At 42.8% G+C, this 25,716-nt stretch overlaps 1 protein-coding gene across 1 annotated transcript in view; it reads right to left on the bottom strand.

Annotated features, from left to right (window-relative positions):
* DNAH10 (dynein axonemal heavy chain 10) overlaps positions 1 to 25,716 on the bottom strand; it is a 146,999-nt gene that overhangs the window by 74,941 nt on the left and 46,342 nt on the right. The window contains exons 19-30 of the mRNA XM_082853790.1: positions 25,200 to 25,356; positions 21,650 to 22,126; positions 21,392 to 21,550; positions 18,388 to 18,504; positions 18,196 to 18,304; positions 17,206 to 17,378; positions 14,570 to 14,781; positions 13,395 to 13,548; positions 10,980 to 11,213; positions 9,133 to 9,255; positions 6,901 to 7,134; positions 5,152 to 5,375 (exon numbers count right to left, since the gene is read on the bottom strand). Coding sequence (XP_082709916.1) covers positions 5,152 to 5,375; positions 6,901 to 7,134; positions 9,133 to 9,255; positions 10,980 to 11,213; positions 13,395 to 13,548; positions 14,570 to 14,781; positions 17,206 to 17,378; positions 18,196 to 18,304; positions 18,388 to 18,504; positions 21,392 to 21,550; positions 21,650 to 22,126; positions 25,200 to 25,356 — 2,373 coding nt within the window. The remainder of the gene's footprint in view (positions 1 to 5,151; positions 5,376 to 6,900; positions 7,135 to 9,132; positions 9,256 to 10,979; positions 11,214 to 13,394; positions 13,549 to 14,569; positions 14,782 to 17,205; positions 17,379 to 18,195; positions 18,305 to 18,387; positions 18,505 to 21,391; positions 21,551 to 21,649; positions 22,127 to 25,199; positions 25,357 to 25,716) is intronic.

Genomic DNA, 25,716 nt, shown 5'->3' with positions numbered 1-25,716 from the left:
GAAGCAAGTCACACAGAGAAAGACAAATATCATATGACAGCACTCATATGTGGAATCTAATTTTTTTAAAAGATACAAATGAACTTATTTACCAAACAGAAGCAGACATAGATATCAAAAACAAACTCATGGTTACCAAATGGGAAACTTGTGGGGGAGTGATAAGTCAGGAGCTTGGGACGAACATACACACACTACTATATGTAAGACAGATAACCAACGAGGACCTACTGTATAGCTCAGGGAACTCTACCCAATATTCTGTGATAACCTATATGAGAAAAGAATCTAAAAAAGAATGAATATATGTATAACTGAATCACTTTGCTGTACACACTAAAACTACAATGTTGTGTAGACACACATTGTAAATCAACTATGCTCCAATAAAATTAAAATATTAAAAAAAGAATCTATTTCTTTCATACAGATGGCCAACAGGCACATGAAAAGATGCTCAACAATGCTAATTACTAGGCAAATGCAAATCAAAACTGCAACGAGGTACCACCTCACATCGGTCAGAATGGCCATCATCAAAAAGTCTACAAACATAAACGCTGGAGAGGGTGTGGAACGAAGGGAACACTCCTGCACTGTTGGTGGGAATGTAAACTGGTGCAGCCACTACAGAGAACAGTATGGAGGCTTCTTCAAAAACTAAAAATAGAGTTACCGTATGATCCAGCAATCCCACTCCTGGGCAGATATCCGGAAAAGACAAAAATTCTAATTCAAAAAGATATATGGGGACTTCCCTGGAGGTCCAGTGGTTAACACTCCACGCTTCCACTGCAGGGGGCGTGGGTTCGATCCCTGGTCAGGGAACTAAGATCCCATAAGCTGCGCGGTGCAGCCAAAACAAAAAGATATATGCACCTCAGTGTTTACAGCAGCACTATTTACAACAGCCAGGCCACGGAAGCAACCTAATACAATGGAATACTACTCAGCCATAAAGCAGAATGAAATAATGCCATTTGCAGCAACATGGATGGACCTAGAGATTATCATACTCGGTGAAGTAAGTCAGACAAAGACAAACATCATATGATATCATTTCTATGTGGAATCTAAAACATAATACAAACGAACTTATGTATGAAACAGAAACAGACTCAGACATAGAAAACAAACTTATGGTTACTAAACAGGAAGGTGGGAAATAAATTAGGAGTATGGGATTAACAGATACGAACCAATATACATAAAATAGATAAGCAACAAGGATTTACTGTATAGCACAGGGAATTATATTCAATATCTTGTAGTAACCTATAAAGGAGAAGAATCAGGAATGTATATATGAGTGTGTGTATAACTGAATCACTTTGCTGTACACCTGAAACTAACACAATATGGTAAATCAACTATACTTCATTTAAAAAAAAATCTATTTCTTTGATCTGGAATAGGGAAGGCAAAGTATGAGCTGCAGGTAAGCAAAGGAGAATAAAACTCTTCTGGCCAGATAGTAAAACACCAGGCCAACAGAGACATGCACATGAAAAAGTTACAGGTGCCTGACTGTGTAAAAGATGCCAGATCACTTTAAAGATGTGTCTTTATAGATGTTCAAAAATTATTTAACATTATAGGCATACTGTAAGAATTTTTTAATTTTTAAAAATTCCGGGCTTCCCTAGTGGCGCAGTGGTTGAGAGTCCACCTGCCGATGCAGGGGATATGGGTTCATGCCCCGGTCTGGGAAGATCCCACATGCCGCAGAGCGGCTGGGCCCGTGAGCCATGGCTGCTGAGCCTGCGCGTCCGGAGCCTGTGCTCCGCAACGGGAGAGGCCACAACAGTGAGAGGCCCGAGCACCGCAAAAAAAAAAAAAAAATTCCAACAAAAATATTAATTATCTCTGACCACACACCCCCGTGGTTCCTTGTTATAGTTTCCTGAGTGTCACTCGGCACTCTTTTCCATTCTCATACAGACCTGTTCAAAGTTCAAGATACACAAATATGGGGAGAAGGGGTTGTAAGGGCTGTTTCTCCAAAATCGGCATCAGGGAACACAAGCTACACTGCACCTTGCTTTTCTCACCTATTGGTTCTAGTGGGCATGCGTATAGGTCAACGGACATAGGTCTGACCAGGTCCTCGTCAAAGCTAAACAATATTTCAGAGCATCAAAGGATCGCAATTTAAGCAGACATTTCCGCACTGATGTCTATTCAAGTTGCTTCCAGTTCTTTTGCCAATACAAACGATACCACAGTAAACATCTCTCTACATTGTCTGGCACTGTCTGGAGGCATTTTTGGTCGTCACAACTGGGGGAAAGGGTATTGCTGGCATCTAGTAGGTGCTAGAGGCCAGGGATGCTGGTAAACATCCTACAATAAACAGGACGGTCTCCCACAGCAAAGAATTATCCGGCCCCAGATGTCAACGGCACCGATGGCGAGAAACCCTGCTTTATGCACATCCTGAGGAGTCAGAGCGGCTTCTAGTATTATGCACCAGAATCCCAAGTGCAGGGCGACCAGTACAAAAGCACTTTTCTGATAGTTTATTTTAATAGGAAAAGTCAAATTACTTTAAAACATTGTAGCAATCCGTCTCCCCACCAGCCATGCATACTGCTGTCCTTCTCACCACACCCTCTCCAGCACTAGGCGTTATATTCTTTTGAATTTTTTGCCAATCTGAAAGGTGAACAAAACAATATCTCATTCGGCCTTAATCTGCAGATCCTGGATGACCAGTGAAGTCTTTCCTCTTTTCACATGTTTATCAGCCGCTTGGATTTCCCCTACTGACATACTAATTTCCAAAGCTGGTAAGTGCCTTGAAACACATTAGGGTAAACTTTTCTTCTAAATCGTACCTAAAAAAATAATGGACCCAGAGCTATAAGTTCCAATCCAGTAAACGTGACTGCAAATGACGAGTCATTATCTTGATGATGGACAATTAATGGCAAAATGAATTTTAAAGAATATTTAAAACAATAAAAAGTATTTGGCTTTAATGTCTTGTGTTAAAATTGTGCGGTGCCTCTAAAACCTAAATAGTATGTATAGTTATGTTCCCGACACACAAGAGAGATGTAACGAAGGTGATGGAGGTCCAGAGGACGGTACTGAAATGAACAAAGATGGATCTTGCGAAAGGCAACAAACCTGAGAAGTAGGAAATCAGGAGAGGTGGAAACACTATAACCAGAGAAAATCAAGTGGTTCAGGGCAGAGCTAAGATGAACGTGATGGTGTTTGGCAAATCCCAGGACAGCGGGTGTGCTCTGGGGCTACATACACCTGGGCCTGTGCTCTCAGTGATGCTGAAACATGTCCGCTCACGTAAATCGATATTATCATTTCAGTGGCTCACCCCCTTCATTAGGAGCGACAAGTGCCCTTTAGCAGAGCGGTATTTAGGTGAGGAAAGGGTGGCTCAGACATTTCCCAATTAATCAAGTTGAATTCTCTTAACTCTGTCTTCCACCAACCACACGTTGTCACACATAGCAACACCCTGGCAAAGTAGCAGTTATGAGGCAAATAAAATGAATAAATGCGGATATAAAATTCATGCAATTTGGGAACATTGCAGAGATTTTTAGATATTCCGCTTCTGAAGGGCAGCGGTTTCTGTCTAGTTCAGTGTTGAAACAGCATCAAGCACAGTGATTAGCCCAGAGCAGGAATCCAGTAAACGCTAGTAAAATGAATGAATACAGCCCATGATGGGTTAAGGCCACCTCCTATCAGCTCATGAGAGGTAACTGACAAATATTCAGGAATTTTGCAAGCGGCGTGTTAAACTTCTTACCATTATTCCATTCAGTGTTTTTATTGTTGTTTTTAAATTTTGGCCATGCCACGCAGCTTGCTGGCTCTCAGTTCCCCAACCAGGGACCGAACCCAGGCCCTTGGCAGTGAAAGGGTAGAGTCTTAACCACTGGACTGCCAGGGAATTCCCTCCATTTAGCCTTCTTGAAATCAGACATGTGGGAGTATTTACACCATGGGAATTGGGAAAGGCTCTACAGCAAAGCTTTTTTTTTCCCAGAGAGCTAGTTTACTAATACACCACTGAGTGTATGTAAATATATATATATATATATATATATATATATATATATATGGACACCTGATTATATAAAGAGGTACCAATTTTTTTATATGGTGCAGAATCTAAGAAAAAGCAGGATCCTAATCAGACAAATATTATGCTCTGTTCTAATAACTTATTTAAACAGACATTTTCAGTCTGCAAAATCAAAAAGGCAGCAGGCGAAACCAAGAGGACAGTGTTCTCATAATAATAAAGACTTTGTGTCTGCACAAAGGCCCTGCCAAATATACAGAAAGTTACCCAAAGATGCTTTGCGGGCTTTGAGTTCAGCCCTCTTAGCCACTAGGATCAGGCGTGGTTCAGCTCGGCGCTTGGAAGCTTCTAGGCCACAAAAATCAAAGAATGGTTGAAATTCATCAACTACTTTAGAAACAACTTTACCCGTTAACCTACACATAGAATCCACCTTAATGAACACCTGGTCTCTGGTGGGTCACTAGGTTCTCACACCTGAGCTCAGAATCCCCTGGGATATTGTGAAAACCCAGATCCCTGGGCCCCACCCTGAGAATTTCTTTCCTTTTTTCTGATATCTATTTGTTTGTTTGTTTGTTTGTTTTGGCTGCACCAAGTCTTAGTTGCAGCACGCGGGATCTTAGCTGCAGCACGCGGGATCTTAGTTGCAGCACGCGGGATCTTAGCTGCAGCATGTGGACTTCTTGGTCGCAGCATGTGAACTCTTAGTTGCGGCATGCATGTGGGATCTAGTTCCCCAATCAGGGATTGAACCCGGGCCCCCTGCATTGGGAGCATGAAGTCTTACCCACTGGAGCAGCAGGGAAGTCCCTCGAGAATTTCTGTTGGGGCAGGTTTGGGATGGGGCCCAGGAATATGCATTTCTAACAGGCTCCCAGGGACCCTGATGCTGCCGGTCCGGGGACCACACTTTGAGACGTGCTATACGAGGTGATCCTTACAGGACAGATATACATCAGCTTATTTAGCTACGGCAGGAAAAGAAAACCTCATTTGAAATGTCAGTTGATCGACTCCAAACCTTGAAAATTGATTCATTATGACCATAAATATGATAAAGTAACACACAATCACATTTACAATCTTACCTGGTTCTGTCTTCACAGTATCTAAAGATAGCCTCTTTGGTAATTAGCCTGTTAGTTCTTCGCATTTCATTCAAAATTGCTGTCATCCAGTCCTCCACGCGCCCCTCGGCCCGGATGATCTTCTGGAACTCCATGACCTCTCCTTCTGCTGAAATCATGGCAGACACCAGTTTTTCTCCACTGTCCCCGTCATTAAACCTCAGCAGTGCTATGTTGTCGTACATCTGCAATACAGTGAGAGAAGCCACCCTGTAATACCTTCCCTGGGTTCTGGAATCAAAGAACAGCCTGCAGTGCCTCATCACACATCAGCGCTGCCAGGATGCCAGCAATAGCATCAGAGACCACATGCTAAATAGATGTCCATTCATTCAATGACTAACGTTCATTGGGTACTTTCGCTTATCCTGAACTATGCAAAGGTCGGTGGTAGATTAAACAAAAAGAAAGAGAGAGAAGACAGACTCCCCCCCAACACACACACTTGAGATTCTAGGGTATATGCTGATATAGAGAGGTATCTGGATATACGGACCAGCTGAAATCAGCATTCACCGAAGGAAAAGTGTTGCATTAAGTACTTGATCCTTAGTGCTTTATTTATTTGGAATAAAGGAATTGCTCAAAAACACTGGTTCTCCACCACGGATGATTTTGCCCCCAGGGGACACTGGGCGCCGTCTGGAGACATGTTTGGTCATCACAGCTGGAGAGGGATCCTCCTGGCATCTTTTGGGTAGAGGTCAGGGATGCTGCTGAACATCCTACAATGCACGGGACAGCCCCCCACTCCCACCCCCGACACACACATATACACAGAGAGAGAGAAAAAAATTATTTGGCCCAAGATGCCAATAGTGCCAAGGCTGAGAAACCTTGCTCTGGGCTGATACTAAATATAGAGCTTTGATTAGTTGACCAAAGATTACTCCTGGCCCAGCTCTGATTCTCTATCATAAGAGATAGTTTTGTCTGTTGTGTTTCCTGCCATTCAATATCGCTCACAGATACACATAAGTTTATGTAAAAGTATGAAAACATGGGCTGGAAGGAATCACATCATAGCCATGATAGTGGCTGCCTCTTGAAAGTGGAGGAAGAACTGTGAACGGGGATGGAATGAAGAGTATGTCAACTTTATCTCTACAAATTTATTTTACAAAAAAAGAGACAAAGCAAATATGACTAACTGGTAATAAGAGTGTCAATTCTGGGTGGCAGATAAGGTTCTTTAGCCAACACTGTAAGTCAGGCACTGTTCTAAGTACTTTACAAATATTAACCCATTTAATCTTTATCGTTATAAATTTTTATAATTGCAGTTATCTGCATTTACAGATAAGAAAACTGATGCCCAGAGAGGTTAAGTAACTTGCCAAAGGTCACACAGCAAATCCATGTAGAGTCAGGATTCGAACTCAGACAACCTGGCTGGATGTGCTATACCACTATCCTGTATTGTCTCTCTGCTTACTGTATTAGTCTTTGTGTAGTTCTGTATTGTTTTAGTTTCTCTAAAAAATGTTGTTTGGGGGACTGTGGAAAAAGAGCAACAGATAGCAGCTGAGTGCTGGTGTGACTTCAGACTACAGTGGATTTCATCAGATTTATGCTTCAAATAAAAACCCCAGCAGCGGTTCACAGTCTTAAACCCCTGGGTTGAACCGAACTGTGTAGAAGACTTGAATACAACAAGCTGCAGTTACAGAGCTTACGCCACCCCTCCCCTGGGAGCCCCGGGGGGCCGACCTTGATCATGTGCTCCTGGACGCAGAGGGGGTCACTGCTGCCCAGGATGCTGAGCAACTCGTCATCAGAAATGAAGAAGAACCTGGGGAAGGCGTTCCTCTTGGAATCCAAGTAGTCATTCAGGCTCTTCTGGCACCTCTCCAGGCCCTCGCTGATGTTCTGCAGGTCTTTGAGGCGGTTCGGGGCCTCACAGCCTCTCTTGATCACGGGGTCTTTCAAGGTCTCGCTCATGATCTGGACAAAGTCAAGAGGACAGCTGTCAAGCCAGGGAAGCAGGAGCCCGGCCCCTGTCCCGGGTGGGCATCTGCCAGGGTCCAGGCACAACAGAGCAAACCCGACAAACCAGAACCCCGCCTTCAGGGAGGCCAAATTGGCAAAAACTGTTAAGTGTTTAAATAAGCACCTTCAGGGACTTCCCTGGTGGTCCAGTGGCTAAAACTCCACTCTCCCGATGCAGGGGGCCCGGGGTTCAATCCCTAGTCAGGGAACTAGATCCCACGTGCCGCAACTAAAATCCCACATGTGGCAACAAACATCCCGCGTGCCACAACTAAGACCCGGAGCAGCTAAATAAACAAATATCTATTTAAAAATTTCAAAATAAATAAGTAAATACTTTCTAACATACTATATATACATAACTTACTTATTTCCGATGTTTATTTTTTTTCCATCTTCCCGCTAGAAGGTCAGCTGCCCTGAGAAGAGATCTTTCTGTCTTTTGTTCAGTGTTTCCCCAAGTGCCTACAACAGTGTCTGCACACAGCTGACCCTCCATCAGCATTTGCTGGGTGAATAAAGCCAGCAGTTTCACTCGGAGCAATTTGTATGCACCTGAATATTCCCCACTCTATATAATGGCAAAAACATAATGATAAGAAAGGAAAAGAAAGAAAAGGAAATAGTCTAAATGTCCAACGAGAGGGAATTAGGTCAAAATTTGCTGTGACAATTTAGATGTTTATTTATTGACATATATGATGAGGATGTTAAATTTTAAAAAGATCATACTGATAAGAATGATCCTATTTCATAGAATAATTACATATTTATTGATATGTTTACAAAGGAATTAACAAATTCTGGAAAGATACATGTTGAACTATTGAAATGTTTATCTTGGGCATGCGATTGTAGCTATTTTTTCCTTTCTTTTTCTTTCTTTCTTTCTTTTTGCTCTTTTATAATGTCTAAGTCCTTCTATATAATGAATAGGTATCTGTTGCATAACTTTTTTAAGTTTCAAAAAAAGCTTATGCAGATGGATAAGAAAAAAAATCATAAACTCTAATGGACAAAAGAGATCCAAAACGGGAGCTGGCTGCCCGTAAATGGAGAATACAACAGCATCGCTGAGTAGCAAAGTACCTGGGCTTTGAGGTCAGGTGGGCTGGGTGAAAATCCTCGCCCCACTAATTACTAGCAGCAGTGACCACTGGTACCACCCTTTCTGGAAGGACTTTAAAATGAGCATAGTCTCTCATGGGTAATTTACTTGTAAACAATCTATCGTAAGATACCCTAAATATGGAAAAAACTTTAGACACAAACTGCAAATTATTTATGAAAGCAAAGAATTTCGCTTCAAACAAGATGTCAAGTTACTAGACAATAATCAACTAAATTAATGTCAAGCCACTCACCAGAACATATAAAGGCATTAAAACATTTTCTCAGATAGTTTCATAATATAAACTATGTTTCTTATAACATTAAGAGAAAATGATAAGATAGGATTATATAAAATATCTTTATTAGCGTGTTTTTAACCCATATACATAGAAAAAAGATAAAAGAAATATATATTAAAGGCGATAGAACTATGGAAGATACATTTTCCCCTGCTTTTCTACATTTTCCCAAGCTTTTTACAGAAGTACTATTTTTTCCTTTTTTTTTTTTGCCATGCGTCATGTGGGATCTTAGTTCCCAGACCAGGGATCGAAACCACACTCCCTGAAGTGGAAGCGCGGAGCCCTAGCCACTGGACCACCAGGGAATTCCCACAAGTACTACTTTTATAATAAAAAATAAATATGAAAACCTTCTGGTGCCATAGGCCAGTGGCTTAAGATCAAACAGAAATTTTTACTGAAGAGATTAAGTTCATATATAATGACAGAAAAAATTGAGAAGCTACTAATAGACAAAATACTACATGCAAATATGTAAGTAAAAGTATCTCAAATCACTGTTCTTCTTTCAAGACTAAAACAGAAGCCAGTCACTTGCCCTTTTAAATACTTTATCGATGTTGTCAAACTTCTTTGCTTCATCTGGAAGTTGTGATCTGATATCTCCACCAATAAAGATGCTTTCCAGATACATCCATTTTCTCTGAACCAACATCCAAACCTGTAAATGCACAATGTTATCATCAACACAGGTTCCCAGGTACCTCGAGGTGTGTATGGCAAAATCCCACCTTAACACGGGAGAGATTTAAACCAACTCAGGTCATAAGACTTTCCAGGCAAGAGGGCAGAGTGAGTGCATACACTCCTTTCCAAATATATAGGAATGATAGAGGAAGCATAGCTAAATATTCTAAAATACACAGCTACACTCAAAAGCAAAAGAAAACTCTCCACCCCAGCCTGGGACAGGGAGGAAGCTTCTAGTTGTGAGCAGGGATTGGAGCCCCGTGACCCAAAGGACAAACCGTGCAGAAGCCCAAGCAAAAACTGATCCAAATACTACATGACCCGCAATTCCACTCCTAGGCATAGACCCAGAAGAACTGAAAACAGGGACTCAAAAAGTAGTTGTACACCAACACTTAGAGAAGCACTATTTCATGAACCAAAAGGTGGAAACAACCCAAATGTCCATCAACAGGTGAACGGGATACACAAAATGTGGTCCATCCACAAAATGGAATACGATTCAGCCACAAAAAAGAATGAAGCACTGACACATTCTACAACATAGATGAACCTTGAAAATATGATTCTAAGTGAAAGAAGCCAGACACAAAGGCCACATACTATATGATTGCATTTACGTGAAGTACCCACAATAGGTAAATTCACAGAGACAGAAAATAGACTGATGGTTGTCAGAGGCTGGAGGGAGGGGAAGTAGGGAGTAATTGCTGTTTAATGGGCATGGGAATTTCTTTAGAGATGATGAAAATGTTCTGGAACTAGATAGAGGTGGTGGTCGCACAACATTGTGAATCGACTAAATGCCACCGAATTGTGGACTGTAAAACGGGTAATTGTATGTTCCATAAATTTCATGTCAATTAAAAAAATTTTGTCCTAACAAAGAAAAAAAGCAGTACTATATCCAGGCTAACAGATGCCACTAATAAAAAGTAATAGAAAATCCGCACAGCATTGTAAATCAACTACACTTCAATTTAAAAAATTAAATTAAAAGTTTAAAAAAAAGTTTCAGTAATAGACAAAAAACAAATTTAAAAAAGCAAGTGACGGAAGCCCATGCATGACCACACTCCTAGCCAGGGAAGCAGGCCTGGCTCCATCCCACCCCAAGCTCAGGGTGTGGCAAGTATAAGGCACTTGCCTAGGTCTGAGGAAGAAAACAAGGCAGCCACACAAAACTGGTGAAATGAGCCTGGGTTGCTCACAGAGGTCTGGACACAAAGCAAGAAAGCCCTACACCCCCTAATATAAGAAAAATCAAAGTCACACAGAGAAAAAACCCCTACCATGAAAGAGAGTCACCAAAAAAAAAAAAAAAAAGTGGTGGGGGGGATTCTGTCCTAAGAAAATAAAAAGTAGAAGGAAATCAGAAAAGAGCTTTAAATATGTTTAAATTCTTCAATGTGATACAAGAGGTGAAAGCATTCTTGCAACAAGAACAGGACAGAATTAAACAAGAATAAGGACATATGAAAAAGCACTGATTAGGAGTTGTGGAAATTAAAAATGCATTCATTGAAATTAAAACTCAGATTGATGCTTCTAATCATCCCTCCCCCCAAAATAAATCAAAGACAGAAAAAGTATGAAAGAGGATCATTAGTTTCTGTGCACAAAATATTCTCATACAAAGTTTCCTTCCTGCTATGAATCTGCACCTTTCCATCTTTCGTGCGTCTTTTTTCTCACCTCAATGACTTCCCCTATTAGAGAAAGCATTTTCTCCCATTTGTGAACAGTCTGCAGAAAAGGCCCCACAAATCTGCTTCCTGAGATGCTTTGCAGGTTGAAAGTGTTGTCATCCAGGCACTGGATAATATCATCAACAGACCCCAAGATGTAGCCTCGCTCCTGGGTGCCTTTGTAATACTTGACAACGGTAAATTTCATATTTTCCCATGTGTCCAGGATTTCCTTCACAGCCTGGCCAGGAATATGAAAAGAATGATTCAGGCACAAGGATTGAAAAAACAGAACCCCAACCCAACAGCAACTTCCTGAGTTTGCCATGGATCAACTCAAACCCAGACTTCCAGTCAGTGTTCCAAATAAGCAGAGATTCTGGTAATCCTAGTCATCATTTACCAAGCACTTGCTCTGGTAAGCACGTGCCATTCACGATCTCCTTAGTCCTCAAAGCACCTCAGTGAGGGAGGGATTATTATTACCCACACTTTACAGAGGCGGGAACTGGGGCTCAGAGAGGGGTCAGCTTGCCACGTTCACTCGGCTACTGAGTGTCAGAACCAGGGTCTAAATTCTGTAATCTGCCTCCACTCTACATCCTCATGAGATCCTGCCCCTCTGTTTACTCTACTGTTAAGCAAGAAAATCAAATTACAGGGTTTCCCCGGGGGCGCGGTGGTTGAGAGTCCGCCTGCCGATGCAGGGGACACGGGTTCGTGCCCTGGCCCGGGAGGATCCCACATGCCGCGGAGCGGCTAGGCCCGTGAGCCACGGCCACTGAGCCTGTGAGTCCGGAGCCTGTGTGTCCGGAGCCTGTGCTCTGCAACAGGAGAGGCCACAACAGTGAGAGGCCCGCGTACCACAAAAAAAAAAAAAAAATCAAATTACAAATTAATATGCCTATTTTTATGACATTTTCAAAAACACCCTGTCAATATTTATGCATATGTGTATATAAAAGTATGTGTGTATATAGGTGGTGTATATGTGTGCATATGTATGTATGTATGTATATTATGGGTATATGTATGTGTATATTGTGTCTGTGCATACGTGTGCATATATGTATGTGATACATGTGTGTTTATGTACATGTATATAGGTGCATGTTATGTGTATATATGTGTGGGCATGTATGTACATGGGCATACTACTCATGTATGTGGATGTGCGTGTATATTTTATACATCCGTGTGTATGTGTATCCATGGATATATGTGTACATGTGTACATGTGTGTATACATGTGTGTATGCATTTTTTTGTTTGGTTGTGCCACTCTGTGGCATGCGGGATCTTAGTTCCCCAACCAGGGATCAAACCTGGGCCCCCTGCAGTGGAAGCGCAGAGCCCTAACCACTGCACCACCAGAGAATTCCCTGTATATGCATTTTAAAGTGTTAAAGGAGGGACTTCTGTGGTGGCAGCAGTGGTTAAGAATCTGCCTGCCAATGCAGGGGACATGGGTTCAATCCCTGGTCAGGGAACTAGATCCTGCATGCATGCTGCAACTAAGAGTCCACATGCCACAACTAAAGATCCCGCATGCTGCAACTAAGAGCCCACACAGCCAAAAAATTAAATATTTTTTAAATAATAATACAAAAATAAAAATAATAAAGACAATTTATCTTCAGGTGGTAGAATTATGAATGATTTCTCAGTTTTCTACCTGGAACACCCATTATTTCTTTTTTTAAAAAAAAAATATTTATTGGGCTTCCCTGGTGGCGCAGTGGTTGAGAGTACTGCCTGCTGATGCAGGGGACGTGGGTTCATGCCCCGGTCCGGGAAGATCCCACATGCCGCAGAGCGGCTGGGCCCGTGAGCCATGGCCGCTGAGCCTGCGCGTCCGGAGCCTGTGCTCCGCAGCGGGAGAGGCCACAACAGTGAGAGGCCCACGTACCGCAAAAAAAAAAAAAAAAAAAATTATTTATTTATTTTTGGCTGTGTTGGGTCTTCGTTTCTGTGCGAGGGCTTTCTCTAGTTGCGGCAAGCGGGGGCCACTCTTCATCGCGGTGCACGGGCCTCTCACTATCGTGGCCTCTCTGGTTACGGAGCACAGGCTCCAGATGCACAGGCTCAGTAGTTGTGGCTCACGGGCCTAGTTGCTCCGCGGCATGTGGGATCTTCCCAGACCAGGGCTTGAACCCGTGTCCCCTGCTTCGGCAGGCAGATTCTCAACCACTGCGCCACCAGGGAAGCCCCCACCCATTATTTCTTTAATAAATAAGTCAAGAATGAAACTATAATTAAGAACTACAACATTTAACTGGGGCAGAAATTCTATTTCTAGAACAGATCATTCTTTCTTGCTCAAACATAACAGGTATCAGGGCAAACGGGTCTTCTCTCTGAATTAAAAAAAAAAAAATTCTCTTTTTTTTCTGTACCGTTTTACAACTAAAAATAGTCCTACCTTCTCAATGGCTATCTCCTTGACGGCCGACGTCACAATCTCGTTGAGAACATCCGTGTGTGTGTGAAGCTCCATAGCAAACATGTTTTCCAAGGTGAATGTTTCAGTCATTTCAAACATCACGCCTGTTTTCTGCATCAGCTCTTTCCAATGCCTAAAGGTGCATCCACATTAAAACCTTTGCCTACTCACTTTAGTGATGGATTCAATTATTCCCTCTTTAACCCCAGGATAAAATCCCATTATAAACACTTCTTGTAATGGAATTTGGAAATAAGAGGACATCACTGGAATTATCTGTCCAAAGTTTTCCAAGATCCCACTGGCTGCCGGAATTAAACCCAGGAAACAACATCTAGAAGATATTTTCTTAGATGGCTAGTCTTCACTACCACCTAAGAAGATACACAACTTTTCGTTTGTTGGTAACTGCCTCTGCACGGTCTCTAGACGGGTGATCCCGACCTCTCCTGGATCACTCAGCCCGTCTGAGACCCTGGTGCAAATTATGAGCACTCGTGTATTGGATAAACATTCAGCAAGCACTAACGCTGTGCAGGCAGTGGGCTGGCTGCTGGGGGTTCAGAGTGACTCAGAGGCAAGGCCCCTGCCCTGGGGAACACTGCCAGCGACTTGGGGAGACAGTCAGGGACCGATAAAACAAATCTATAAATTAAATAACTGCACACTGTTTCGAGCACTGTGAAAAAAAACGCAGAGTGATAAAGTTAAGAAGGGGGAACAGGACAGACACAGCACCAAGCAGCGCTGCTCTTGACCCAATCTGGCCTCCTTTGAAGGTTCACATTTGCCCACTTTTATGGTCTCATGTATATGGGATGAATGCAATAGGGCAGCTAAACATGGCGCTGGACCGGCAGAATGCCAGGTACCCAGCATACGAGCAGTAACCGCAGAATCACTGATTTTTGCTGTGCACAGAGATGGTCAGAAAGGAGAATCTACCGTTTTTTCTCTCTCTAGTCCCAGGTCTAGTGCAGGAGTTGATATAGGAGAATCCTTGTGGTTGATAATTTAATGGAAACTTTACATAGAAGCGATATTATAGAAATATGACTTGCGTATTTCTAGCCCTGCGTTGCTGTTGGAATCTTGTCCTTCAGCATCAGAGCTAAGCAAGGACATATTTTAAAGCACAAGCTCCTCCCACAAACCTGTCTCTTAAAGCCTCGTGCTTCAAGTCGAGCAGTAAAGGAATCGAGTCTTTGAACGCCTTCATTTTTGCTTCCAGGTGGTAGGCCACTGATAGACTTCGGACCTGCCGGGGCAGCTTTCTGAGGGACCTGAGAAAACCTTCAATTCCTTCCTGGAGAAACTGAACATTGAGGTTGACCCAGAGTGTCTGAGACCATTCTTCCTTTGCAACCTGGAAACGGGCAAGAAATACTCCCATCAACAAGACCCCTTTGGAAACTCGAAGGTGGCTCTACCGGGAGAGCGCATTCTTAACCCTTGGTTATTCTCCCTTCTCTCCAAATATCATCACCCATCTCCCCACAACCACCTCAAATCCACAAAAGAAAGATCGATTCCAAGGCTCTAAAACGTAAACAGAACATTCCAACTTTTTGAAGCCCTCACAAAAATAATGCTGTATCCGAGGATGTTTACGATCCAGAAACATGTCTTCCTTTCCTTCAGGGAAAAGGAAGAAGCAGGATGTCAGAAACAGGTATTTTTAAATCAGGGAGTCACTTGGGTCTTAAACATGTACTTCATTCAGGCGCTGTCCTTTACTGATAAAAGAAGCTAAGGTTACGAAATACCTACAATTTAGATAATCCTGCTTGGTTATCATAAAGAAAAGACTTTGTATTCCAGCTCCCTGAGATTTAACGTAAACAGTACCATCTCGTGTAAAATTTACCATCTTGTAGAGCTGGCATTTGCAACCTGTGACATCCAGGCTTGACAGAGTTGCTTGAGTCATGAAATATATTTGACAGGAAATTATGTTAATTGATGAAATACGTGTATGATAATTTTTTTTTTTTTTTTTTTTTTTGGCTGCGTCGGGTCTTAGTTGCGGCGCGCAGGATATCTTTGTTGAGGCATGTGGGATCTTTCATTGTGATGCACAGGCGCTTGGGCTCTTCGTTGCGGGGCGCAGGCTTCTCTCTAGTTGTGTGCTCAGGGTTTTTTCTCTCTCTAGTTGTGGCGCGCGGGCTCTCTAGTTGAGGTGCGTGAGCTCAGTAGTTGTGACGCATGGGCTTAGCTGCCCTGCGGCATGTGGGAACCTAGTTCCCCAACCAGGGATACGACCCACGTCCCCTGCATTGGAAGGCGGAGTCTTTACCACTGGACCACCAGGGAAGTCTTGTGTATGATAATTCTTTAAAGTGTAAATGGCACTACATATGATGTATTTACATTTTTTCGTTTCTCTTCTTTTCTTGCCTTCTAGAAAGATATTAAAAGCTCCAACTGTTTTTTGGATTATTTTGAGATGACTCCCATGATTCATTACCTCCTTTTTGCAAAAATTTAATGAGAAACAAATTAGAAAGAAATCATCATGAAATTAAGTACCTCTTGGAGTTTCTACCCCTAAATATACAACCAGTCAGTCACTATCATAATGCCTTTCCTTCATCCACCCTCCATGCCTTTGCCTGACACTCTCTCCACTGGGCGCATTTGTTAAAACCACAACTATGGTTAGGCCCACTACCCCACGTTTATCAGGACCCAACACCTACACCCGGGCGGCCAACCACGATTGCTCAAAACTCAACCTTGCCCACGGCCTCAGTCGAAATCCAGGACCGTGTGGGCACCATCCGTCACCCCGCATCTCCTTGGCCTCTTGCTCCCCATTCTTCTAGAGGGTCATTTCACCCCCACTCCACCATCCTCAACCAGCCAGCATCCCCACCCACGGTCCCCTCTGCTGATGACCTTGCTGTGTACAACCCTGGGGAAGTGGACGCGATCAGAACAGAACGTCCAACATCTCCCGCTAGAAGCATCTCTGTGCGTAGGCTCTGTCCTCCCCATATGACGGTCGATGAGTCTGCCTCTTATTTGAGGCCACCTCTTGATCCCATCCCTTTCCCACCTACTCAAGGACACCAGACATGAAGACTCCCTTCTCCCTCCTATTACCTGCGTCCCCTCCTTACTGGATCACTCCTATCAGTACACAAACTCACGTTGTAATTTCTCCCACCTTAAAAGAAATGTATCCCGACCCCACGTCCCCTCCACTCATCACTCCTCATCTCCCTGCTTCCCTCCGTAACAAGACTCACTGGAGGAGTCATCTACACTTGGCGTTTCTCATGCCTCTCTTCTCTTTCTCTCTGTTTTTCCTAAGCTTTATGGAGGGTTTACGGATGTACAATAAGCCACACATATGTCAAGTGTACAGCTGGGTAAGTTTTGACATGTGCGCACACCGTGAGACCATCACCTCCGTCGAGATAAGGAACGTATCCATCACCATCACCCTGGGTGGTCTCCTCCTGCATCTCTGTAATCACCCCCTCCCACCCTTCTCCTTCCACCCCACCCCTAGTCAACCACTGACCTGCTTTCTGCCAGGAACATGTACAGTGGCAACCAGGACATTCACAATGTTGGGCAGCCTCACCTCCATCGGGTTCCAGAGCTCTCTCCACACCCCAAATGGAAACCCCGTATTCATTAGCAGTCACTCCCCACGACCTCCTCCCGAGAGCCAAAGTGAGAGTTTCTATGAAATCTGCCCCAGGCTCTGTACGATTGCGGCCTCAAAGTCCGCTGAGTTGCATTCCCTCCAGCGAGGCCCAGTCTGTGGGTGGACGCTTACCTTTAGTGCTTCATAGAGCTCGTAAATGGCCTTCAGCCCGCTCATTTCCTTCTGCACTTTTAGCAGCTCCGGGTACATCGTAATTGGAAGATCAAAAAGCTTCTCAGCATTCGCCAGCTCCTGACGGTTCTTTTCGTGTCTCATCAGCTCTTTTTCAAAAGTGGCTAAAAGGCCTACTCCTAGTAAATAAGCAGATAAATGAATGCATACAAATTTTTTAATTTAATTTTTATTTCATACTGGAGTACAGTTGATTTACAATGTGTTCGTTTCAGTGCACAGCAAAGTGATTCAGTTATACATGTATCTATTCTTTTTCAGATTCTTTTCCCATATAGGTTATTACAGAGCATTGAGTAGAGTTCCCTGTGCTATACAGTAGGTCCTTGATTATCTATTTTATATATAGTGGTGTGTATAATCCCAAGTTTCTAATTTATCCCTCCCCTCTCCAACTTTCTCCTTCGGTAACCATAAGTTTGTTTTTGAAGTCTGTGAGTCTGTTTCTGTTTTATAAATAAATAAGTTCGTTTTGAATACATACAATTTTAAGGTATACAAAATTGAATAAGAAATCATGAACAATATGCAAAACTATCATCTCGTCCATAGAAGCCAACCAGGAAGACAAACTTAGAATGACCAGACTTTATCTTGCCATCATTCTAACTAAAACCAGAGGGCCAGTTACTTGTGCAAGCTCCTCCAGTTAGAAAGTCCTGTCTCCTGAGCGTTCTCGCTCTAAGTGGTCTCAGCTTGGTCTGCAGATTAGAATCCCCGCAGGAGCTTTAAAAACCTTGAAGTCCAGACCACTCCCCAGACCAGTGGAATCAACTCTGTGGACCTGGTGCCCAGGCAGAAATGGTTTTTAGAGATCCCCAGAGGAACCCAGTGTACGGGAAAGGTTACACACCACTGCTCCATCCCATCTTCCCATAAAATTCTTAAGCAAAACACATTCAAATGCCTCAGTAAGACCAACGTGAATACCCTTACCTCTATCAAGATCTTCACCAACAGAGCTAGGGCCTTCATGATAAAAACGTCTTGCAAAGCCCTCTATCTGCTGTCTGTAGTTTAATATTTCACCTCGAGTGATCTGAGAAAAGCAGGGTTGCGTTAGTTTAGCCCACTGGATATTTTTCAACATCTTTACTCGGAAAGTAAAGCGTTTCAAGGTACCTCTGTGAATGTTCTCTTTATACCTCCCAGAGTATGCTCCACATTCAATGCATCATTAAACAGATTTGACCACATGCTCTCAGTCTTGTCAACCAGTTCTTTCTCTGCATCGGAAGGCTAAAAAAAAAAAAAAAAAAAAAATTGAACAAACAATAAATGATCAGCAGTTTGGAAATGAAATTTCCGGTCAAAGCTTCTGCTTTCCAGGACTTCCGCTTCTGCGTAATGGCAGGCTAGGTCATTTGAACAAATGCTGGTTGAATTATACAAATTAGATATTTATAATAAAAATAAAATCAGGAGAAAATAATTTTTTAAAAGAGATAGATGACATAGGCAGAAAGAGAGAGAAATAACCTAGAGAGAAAAACCCTTCATAAAGTAACACCGAGCTTCAAATCAACCTCATCTCTGATTAAAATAAGGTTATCTTGACCTGTTAACACACCCAGCTGTGTTGTCATAAGCAAAACTAAATCTCCTATGATGAAACATAACATCATCTGGAGCCTCCAATTCTCCCTACAATTTGTCATATATGATGTCCAGAACTCAATCAGAAATAACAGGACAATAAGGATACAAATGACTTGAAGGAAACCAAGAGATACACAGACAGTATAAGCAGACAGTAATGGAGTTCTAAGACATCGAATTCTAAATAATGTTACTTGATAAAGAAAACAAAAGACAGAACTGAAAATTTTGACTTTATTTTAATTATAAAAATATAAATTTTGCATACTGTGCATTTTTCTTTTTACCTTTGGAGGATGCTAGAGAACTAATTTATTATTCTGAAAACATGTAATTACAGGGTAAATAACCTGCCCTTGTTATATAAACTGTATCTCAGGGTAAACAGATAGTTTTTAAGGAAAAGTTTCTCTTTTTTCATTTTTATTATTTTTTTATTGAAGTATAATTGGCAATACTATGTTAATTCCAGGTGCACAACATAGGGATTCGTTATTTCTATGCACTACAAAATGATCGCCACTTCTGTGCATTTTCTGATGAGAGGATCTCTAGCTTTCAGCCAAGGCTAATGCTCAGTGAAGGTGATTAAAGCACTCAAGCAGTGTAAATTCTGAAATACAAATTTTATGCAAATTCAGGCTTATAACAGCTCTTTGTTTCTCCCTTCTACTTTGTTTTTCCAGTGGATTCTTTTCTAGGTATTATGTGATGCAGAGCACGCAAAATTTTGCATACAATTTCAAGGAGATCCCAGATACCCTCAAACTCATCCACAGACTTTCTAAAGGTCTTTGAAACACACATTTAACAACCCTAAATAAAGACAATTGAATTATTATCTTCTACCAGTTTCTTTTATCGTCTTATCTCTCTTCTTCCCCCTTATCATTTTTGCAACAGCCATTTATTTATAAAAGAAAATTAACATAAAAAAAAGAGGGGCTTCCCTGGCGGCGCAGTGGTTGAGAGTCCGCCTGCCGATGCAGGGGACACGGGTTCGTGCCCCGGTCCGGGAAGATCCCACATGCCACAGAGCTGCTAGGCCCGTGAGCCATGGCCGCTGAGCCTGCGCTTCCAGAGCCTGTGCTCCACAACGGGAGAGGCCACAACAGTGAGAGGCCCGCGTACCCAAAAAAAAAAAAGAAAAGAAAGAAAGAGGGAAAAACCAAAATAGTGTGCAGTTACAGACCAGTCGACAAAAAACACTATTTGATCCATGCAAGATCGAGAAATAATCTCTAAGTTGTCATTATTCTAAATAACCATGCTTTACATTTAAATTTTATTACTTAAAGTCATAAACAATTGACTTTATTGTATATTTGAGAAGTCTTTCTGAAAAGGGCCTTAGAATTCAACCCAACCATAAAAAGCTTCAGAAAAGAGTTCGCTTAAAATAAAATAAAAACAACTATTAAAGAAATTTTGTGCATATCCTTTTGGGTGTATTGAGAAAAAAATTAATATGCAAGTCATTTTTGGTGGGTCTATATACTACAAATTTTCTATGTAGTAAACATGGTTTATATATAAACTGTAAATTTATCCAACTAATTTATTGAAATAATTCCAGTGAATTGGAACTCCTAGGACTAAGGCTATCCAAAATTTATAGTTTGAGTTCAAACTAGATTTCCCCTACTATTAATATATAGATGGGACCTCATCAATCTTGTCCCCCAGTGTTTATGTGGGTCTGTTTCCTAAAACTGTATAAATGTTAGATTTTTAATCTTTGGTAATATGATATTACAAAGAAATGGCTTTTCTTCGGTTATTGTTCAGCTCAGTCATCTTCATAGATGCTTAATCCTTACTAGTCACTTGTGTTATTTCATTTTCTTCCATTTTTTTTTTTTCATTTCCCTTGGTATATCAGTGTCTTTGTTACTGGTTTTTAAGAACTCATTTATGACTAAGGATGTTAACCATTTGTCATGCAATACAAATGAAATACCATATTTTACTGCCATCAATTTAATATGGTGTTTTGCATTTTGGTTGTGTATTGAAATATAATCATGTTGTATTTTTAAAAAATAAAATAGGGCTTCCCTGGCGGCGCAGTGGTTGAGAGTCCGCCTGCCGATGCAGGGGACACGGGTTCGTGCCCCGGTCCGGGAAGATCCCACATGCCGCGGAGCGGCTGGGCCCGTGAGCCATGGCCGCTGAGCCTGCGCGTCTGGAGCGTGTGCTCCGCAACGGGAGAGGCCACAACAGTGAGAGGCCCGCGTACCGCAAAAAAAATAAATAAATAAAATAGGAACTTCCCTGGCAGTCCAGTGGTTGGGACTACACGCTTCCACTGCAGGGAGCACAGGTTCGATCCCTGGTCAGGGAACTAAGATCCCACATGCCGCACAGTGCAGCCAAAAAAATTTTAAAATAAATAAATAAATAAATAAAAACAAAAACACACAAAGGAAGGAAGGAAGAGAGGGAGGGAGGGAGGGAGGAAGGAAAGAAGGAAGGAAGGAAGGAAGGAAGGAAGGAAGGAAGGGAGAAAAGGAAAGAGTTCACTTACAGAGAGACTGTACATCGCCATGGTGCGGTACCTCTCCTGGACATCCCGGTATCTTAGTTCCATCACTAAAGATTTACTTTTAATTTCTGCTATTGTTCCAAGGACAAACTTGAGATCTTCAAGGGTACTGGGGCTCTTCTTCAGGTTTTTGGTCAGGAACTATAAAAGAGAGTTCAAAGTGACACTGAATAAGCATAGAGGAAAAAAATATAGCGCTGAATGAAGCCCAGAAGATCATGAAACCCGGGGCCCTACTACCTCTATCTCTTCGTGCAGATTATGGAGCTCCTCTCTGGCTGACTCATTAAGGAGCTTCCCAAGTGAAACCACCCAGGACTTGGCATTTTCCTGTACGGTGTTCGCCAGGGGTCCAAGCTGAAGGCGGATGCAGTGCTCATCCTTGATCAAGGGGTGATGCATCACTTCAGAGGCGATCCTGGAATAGAACTGCAACTTCTCATCATAGGCAACACAAGGGGGCTTCTTGGCAGCAAACTTCTCCATCACGATGGCTTTGTCCAGTTTCCAGAGCGGTCGGTACCGCTTCCATTTCTGCAGGTACTTCATAAGATTGATCAGAATCCTGTGGATGTTTTGGGGGATCATAACGGCCTGCTCAATTATCTGAGGGTTCTGAGAAATATCATTGTAAAAGTTGATTGTAACAAGTTCTTCTTCCTCTCCCTTCTGAGGGGGGCATTCTATGCAGCTGCCATTCATCCAGCGAACAAAATTCTGGCAAAATAAGAATTGGGGGAAAAAAGACAGTCCTTCAGTATCTACTTTGCTTCCTATGTACATATCATGTTCAGTAATAAGTCTTGCTAGTAAGGGATCTCACTTTATTATTGATAAGCTGTGCTAGGTTGCAAAAAATCACCACAATCCCTTGTGCCTTCCATCAAGAGATTCTGTCTGTTGACAAAATGGTCTATTGGGAGTACCTATTTTCCCACTCTGGGCTAGCCTGTGACTTGACCAACAGACAGGGGAAGTGGCATTATGCAAGGTCCAAGCCCGGGGCTCAAGTAGCCGAGCAGCTTCTATTCTCATGCTCTTGAAACCTTGCAGCCACCAGATGCACGAGCTTCAGCTAGCCTACGTGATGATGGAGCCCCAGGAGAACCGAGGCTCCCCAGGCAACAGCCAGCCAATCATCAGACATGTGCTTGAGCACAGCCAAGTTCGGGTGTATAAAACCACATTAGTTTCCAGTGTCCCAGCACAAATCTGTCATTGGACGTCTCCCTGCTGTACAGTCAAGAGCCCCTCTTCTTTCAAGCAAACCATGGGTGGTTATACATAACATCTCTGAACCGTAGTCTGGCCACCTGTAGAATGGGAATAACAACAATTACTAATTCTACTGCTCGCTGTAACACTAATACCAAAACTGATCGCTAACGTTTATTTGGAGCTAATTGCCAAGTACTGTGTTAAGTGCTCTTAACACATGCCTTTAATTCTCCCAACCCACTCTAGGACATGGATCGTATTATCATTTCCACTTAATAGATGAGGTAATTCGGTCCTAGTTTAAAACTTTTGCTCATTGTTTTCAGTCATGAAATATGAACCCTGAAGCTCAAATAGTGCAGTCAGGCCGACTTAAGTCACCTTCGCCGTAAGTGTTTATCTGCAGAGATGTTTGTTAATGAAAGGCATTTCCAACACTTTCCAAGAGGACAGGTAAAAATTCTTTTCATTTAAAACAAAGCACTGATAAAAATATAATAAAAATAAATAAAAGAAAGCATTAATGAAGATAAAATAACAGTCTTCACTACAAAGCCTCAAGCCCATCTATGGCAGGGGTGGGAATAAATTGGCAAGAAAAACTAGGACTAACATCCATAATGTTTCACAAAGAGTCTCTCCTATTTATTTACCCCTTGGAGATTGTTTTGTTTTCCTGTTCAAAGACTTGGTAATGTAACACCTAAAAGTTAAGAGAATGTATATGACCGAGGTTTAATAAATGACCTATTTGCACAGATTATAAAACATGTGCAATTTATTCATTAATTTCCAAGTACAGTGAAGTGAAATTCCCTATTTGTAATATCTACACTTAGTTTTACGCTAAAAAACATGCCTGAGGGCTTCCCTGGTGGCGCAGTGGTTAAGAATCTGCCTGCCAATGCAGGGGACATGGCTTCGAGCCCTGATCTGGGAAGATCCCACATGCCACAGAACAACAAAGCCCGTGCGCCACAACTACTGAGCCTGAGCTCTAGAGCCCGCGAGCCACATCTACTGAGCCCACGTGCCACAACTACGGAAGCCCGCGCGCCTAGAGGCCGTGTTCCTCAACAAGAGAAGCCACCGCAATGAGAAGCCCACACACCGCAGTGAAGAGTAGCCCCCGCTCGCCGCAATTAGAGAAAAGTCCACGCACAGCAACGAAGACCCAATGCAGCCAAAAATAAATTAATTAATTAATTAAAAAAAAATTTTTTTAAATGCCTGAGATATGTTTGACTTTCTGAACAAACCAAGTGAAAAGAACGATATTAGTGTCTTGAGGGGGTGTGACATCTCTTATGCACAAAGATGGCCCTATTTTCCCAATGTCGGTAAGACGTAAACTTTGAGTTATTTGCCAACTGACAGTCATTTGACAAGCACTGACTGAGTGCCAATTATGTGCTAGGCGCTGTGCGAGGCGCTAGGGACTCCAGAGTGAACAGACACACAAAGTTCATGGTGTTGTGGAACTTGCATTCTAGTGGCATGAGCTAGTCAATGCATGAACGAGCAAAAGTAAATAAATAAGAAAAGGTCAGATGGTAATATGGGCTAGGAAGAAGATGGAGTAGGGTGATGCAATAGAGAAGGACCAGAAGGGGCCAGCAGGTCAAGGTCTGGGAGGCAGAAGGTTCCAGGCAGAGGGAACAGGGGTGCCACTATTTCAAGGAGGAAGTGGTGTTACCTGCTGGAGGTGCATTAGGCTGGGGCACAGTGGGGTGTGAACAGGTAGGAGCTGATCAGAAAGGTAGGCAGGTGCTAGATTGCAGAGGGGCTCATAGACCAGAATGAGGAGTTTGGATTATGTTCTAAGGGCAACGTGAAGTCATCGGGGGCTTTTATACAGGGATGACATGAAACGATTCACGTTTTTAAAGGATAATCCTGACCACCTGTGGAAACATTACTGCAATAGTTCAAGTGAGGGACGATGAACTTGGGATGGACTGGTAACGTGGAAAAGGAGAGAAGCGGGGAGATCAGAGGCGTGTTTGGGGGAGCGAGTCAACCAGACTTACCGACGGGCTGGATATGGGTGGACGGGAGAAAAGAGGGATCAAGGATGGCTCCCAGGGTTTTGACTCAACCCCTTGGGTGGATGTTGGCGCCGTTGCCTGAAGTAGGGAAAATGGGGGCAGGACCAGGCTGCACGTTGGAAAGCCAAGAATTCCATCTTGTACTCGCCAGGTCTAAGGTTCAAGGGGAGACGGCCGGTCGGCGACTAGAAACATGTGTTGTGTAGTAGAGAATTCTGGGTTGGAGATGGAAATGTGGTGGGCTTGCCTCCATAGGGTTGGTAATAATGGCCACGGGACCGGTCGTGAGGATGCACAAAGAAGATAAAGAGAGGTGAGAAGGGAGCCGGCATCAAGCCTTGGGACACCCCCAAACTTCAGAGATTTACAGAGGAGGAGCCAGGAAGAGACTAAAGCGGTCTGGACAAAGGACAGGGTGGAGCCTGTGTTCTTGACCTCCTGGGACCCCTGCTGTCCGCAGCTGGCAGGCCCAGCCCTCTGTGACAAGGGGTCAACCAGGAAACAACACACAGTTCCGATCCTACCTTGGTCACCTCCACACAACTTCGGACACAGTGGACGCACATCTTGTCAATCTCGCTTGCGCTGGGGTGCAGGATGATCTCGGGCGCTGTCAAAATGGTTTCCATTTGGAACAAAGGGACGTTTCCAAGGATTAAAGAATTAAAAGACTGCAAATTCCTAGGAGGGGTTAATAAAACAGACTCAGTACTCAGCAGCGTGAAAGATATCCGACAGCGGGTGAAAATGGCTAGAGTCCCAGCCGCCACCTATAAAAAGCCTGCGACAAGGAATAACACATTCTACGGCTGTAATGGACAGTGTGGGATGAGTTTCATTATGTACCCTTTTTATGGCCCAAATTTTACAAATAGCTCATTTCTACTTTGGGGAAGTTAGAATACCTATTAGTTGGAAGATACTTAGTAATGGTAACTCCAAAAAGCTGTTTGACTCTGGTTCAGGAAAAATGAACACTCATGTCCCCACTCCGCCTGGCCCACCAGACTCTGTCCTTTCCAGGATTAAATCAGGGACAAC

Source organism: Leucopleurus acutus (assembly GCF_964270905.1).
Source record: "Leucopleurus acutus genome assembly, chromosome: 13".
NCBI lineage: Eukaryota > Metazoa > Chordata > Mammalia > Artiodactyla > Delphinidae > Leucopleurus > Leucopleurus acutus.
This window is presented reverse-complemented; position numbering and strand designations above follow the sequence as displayed.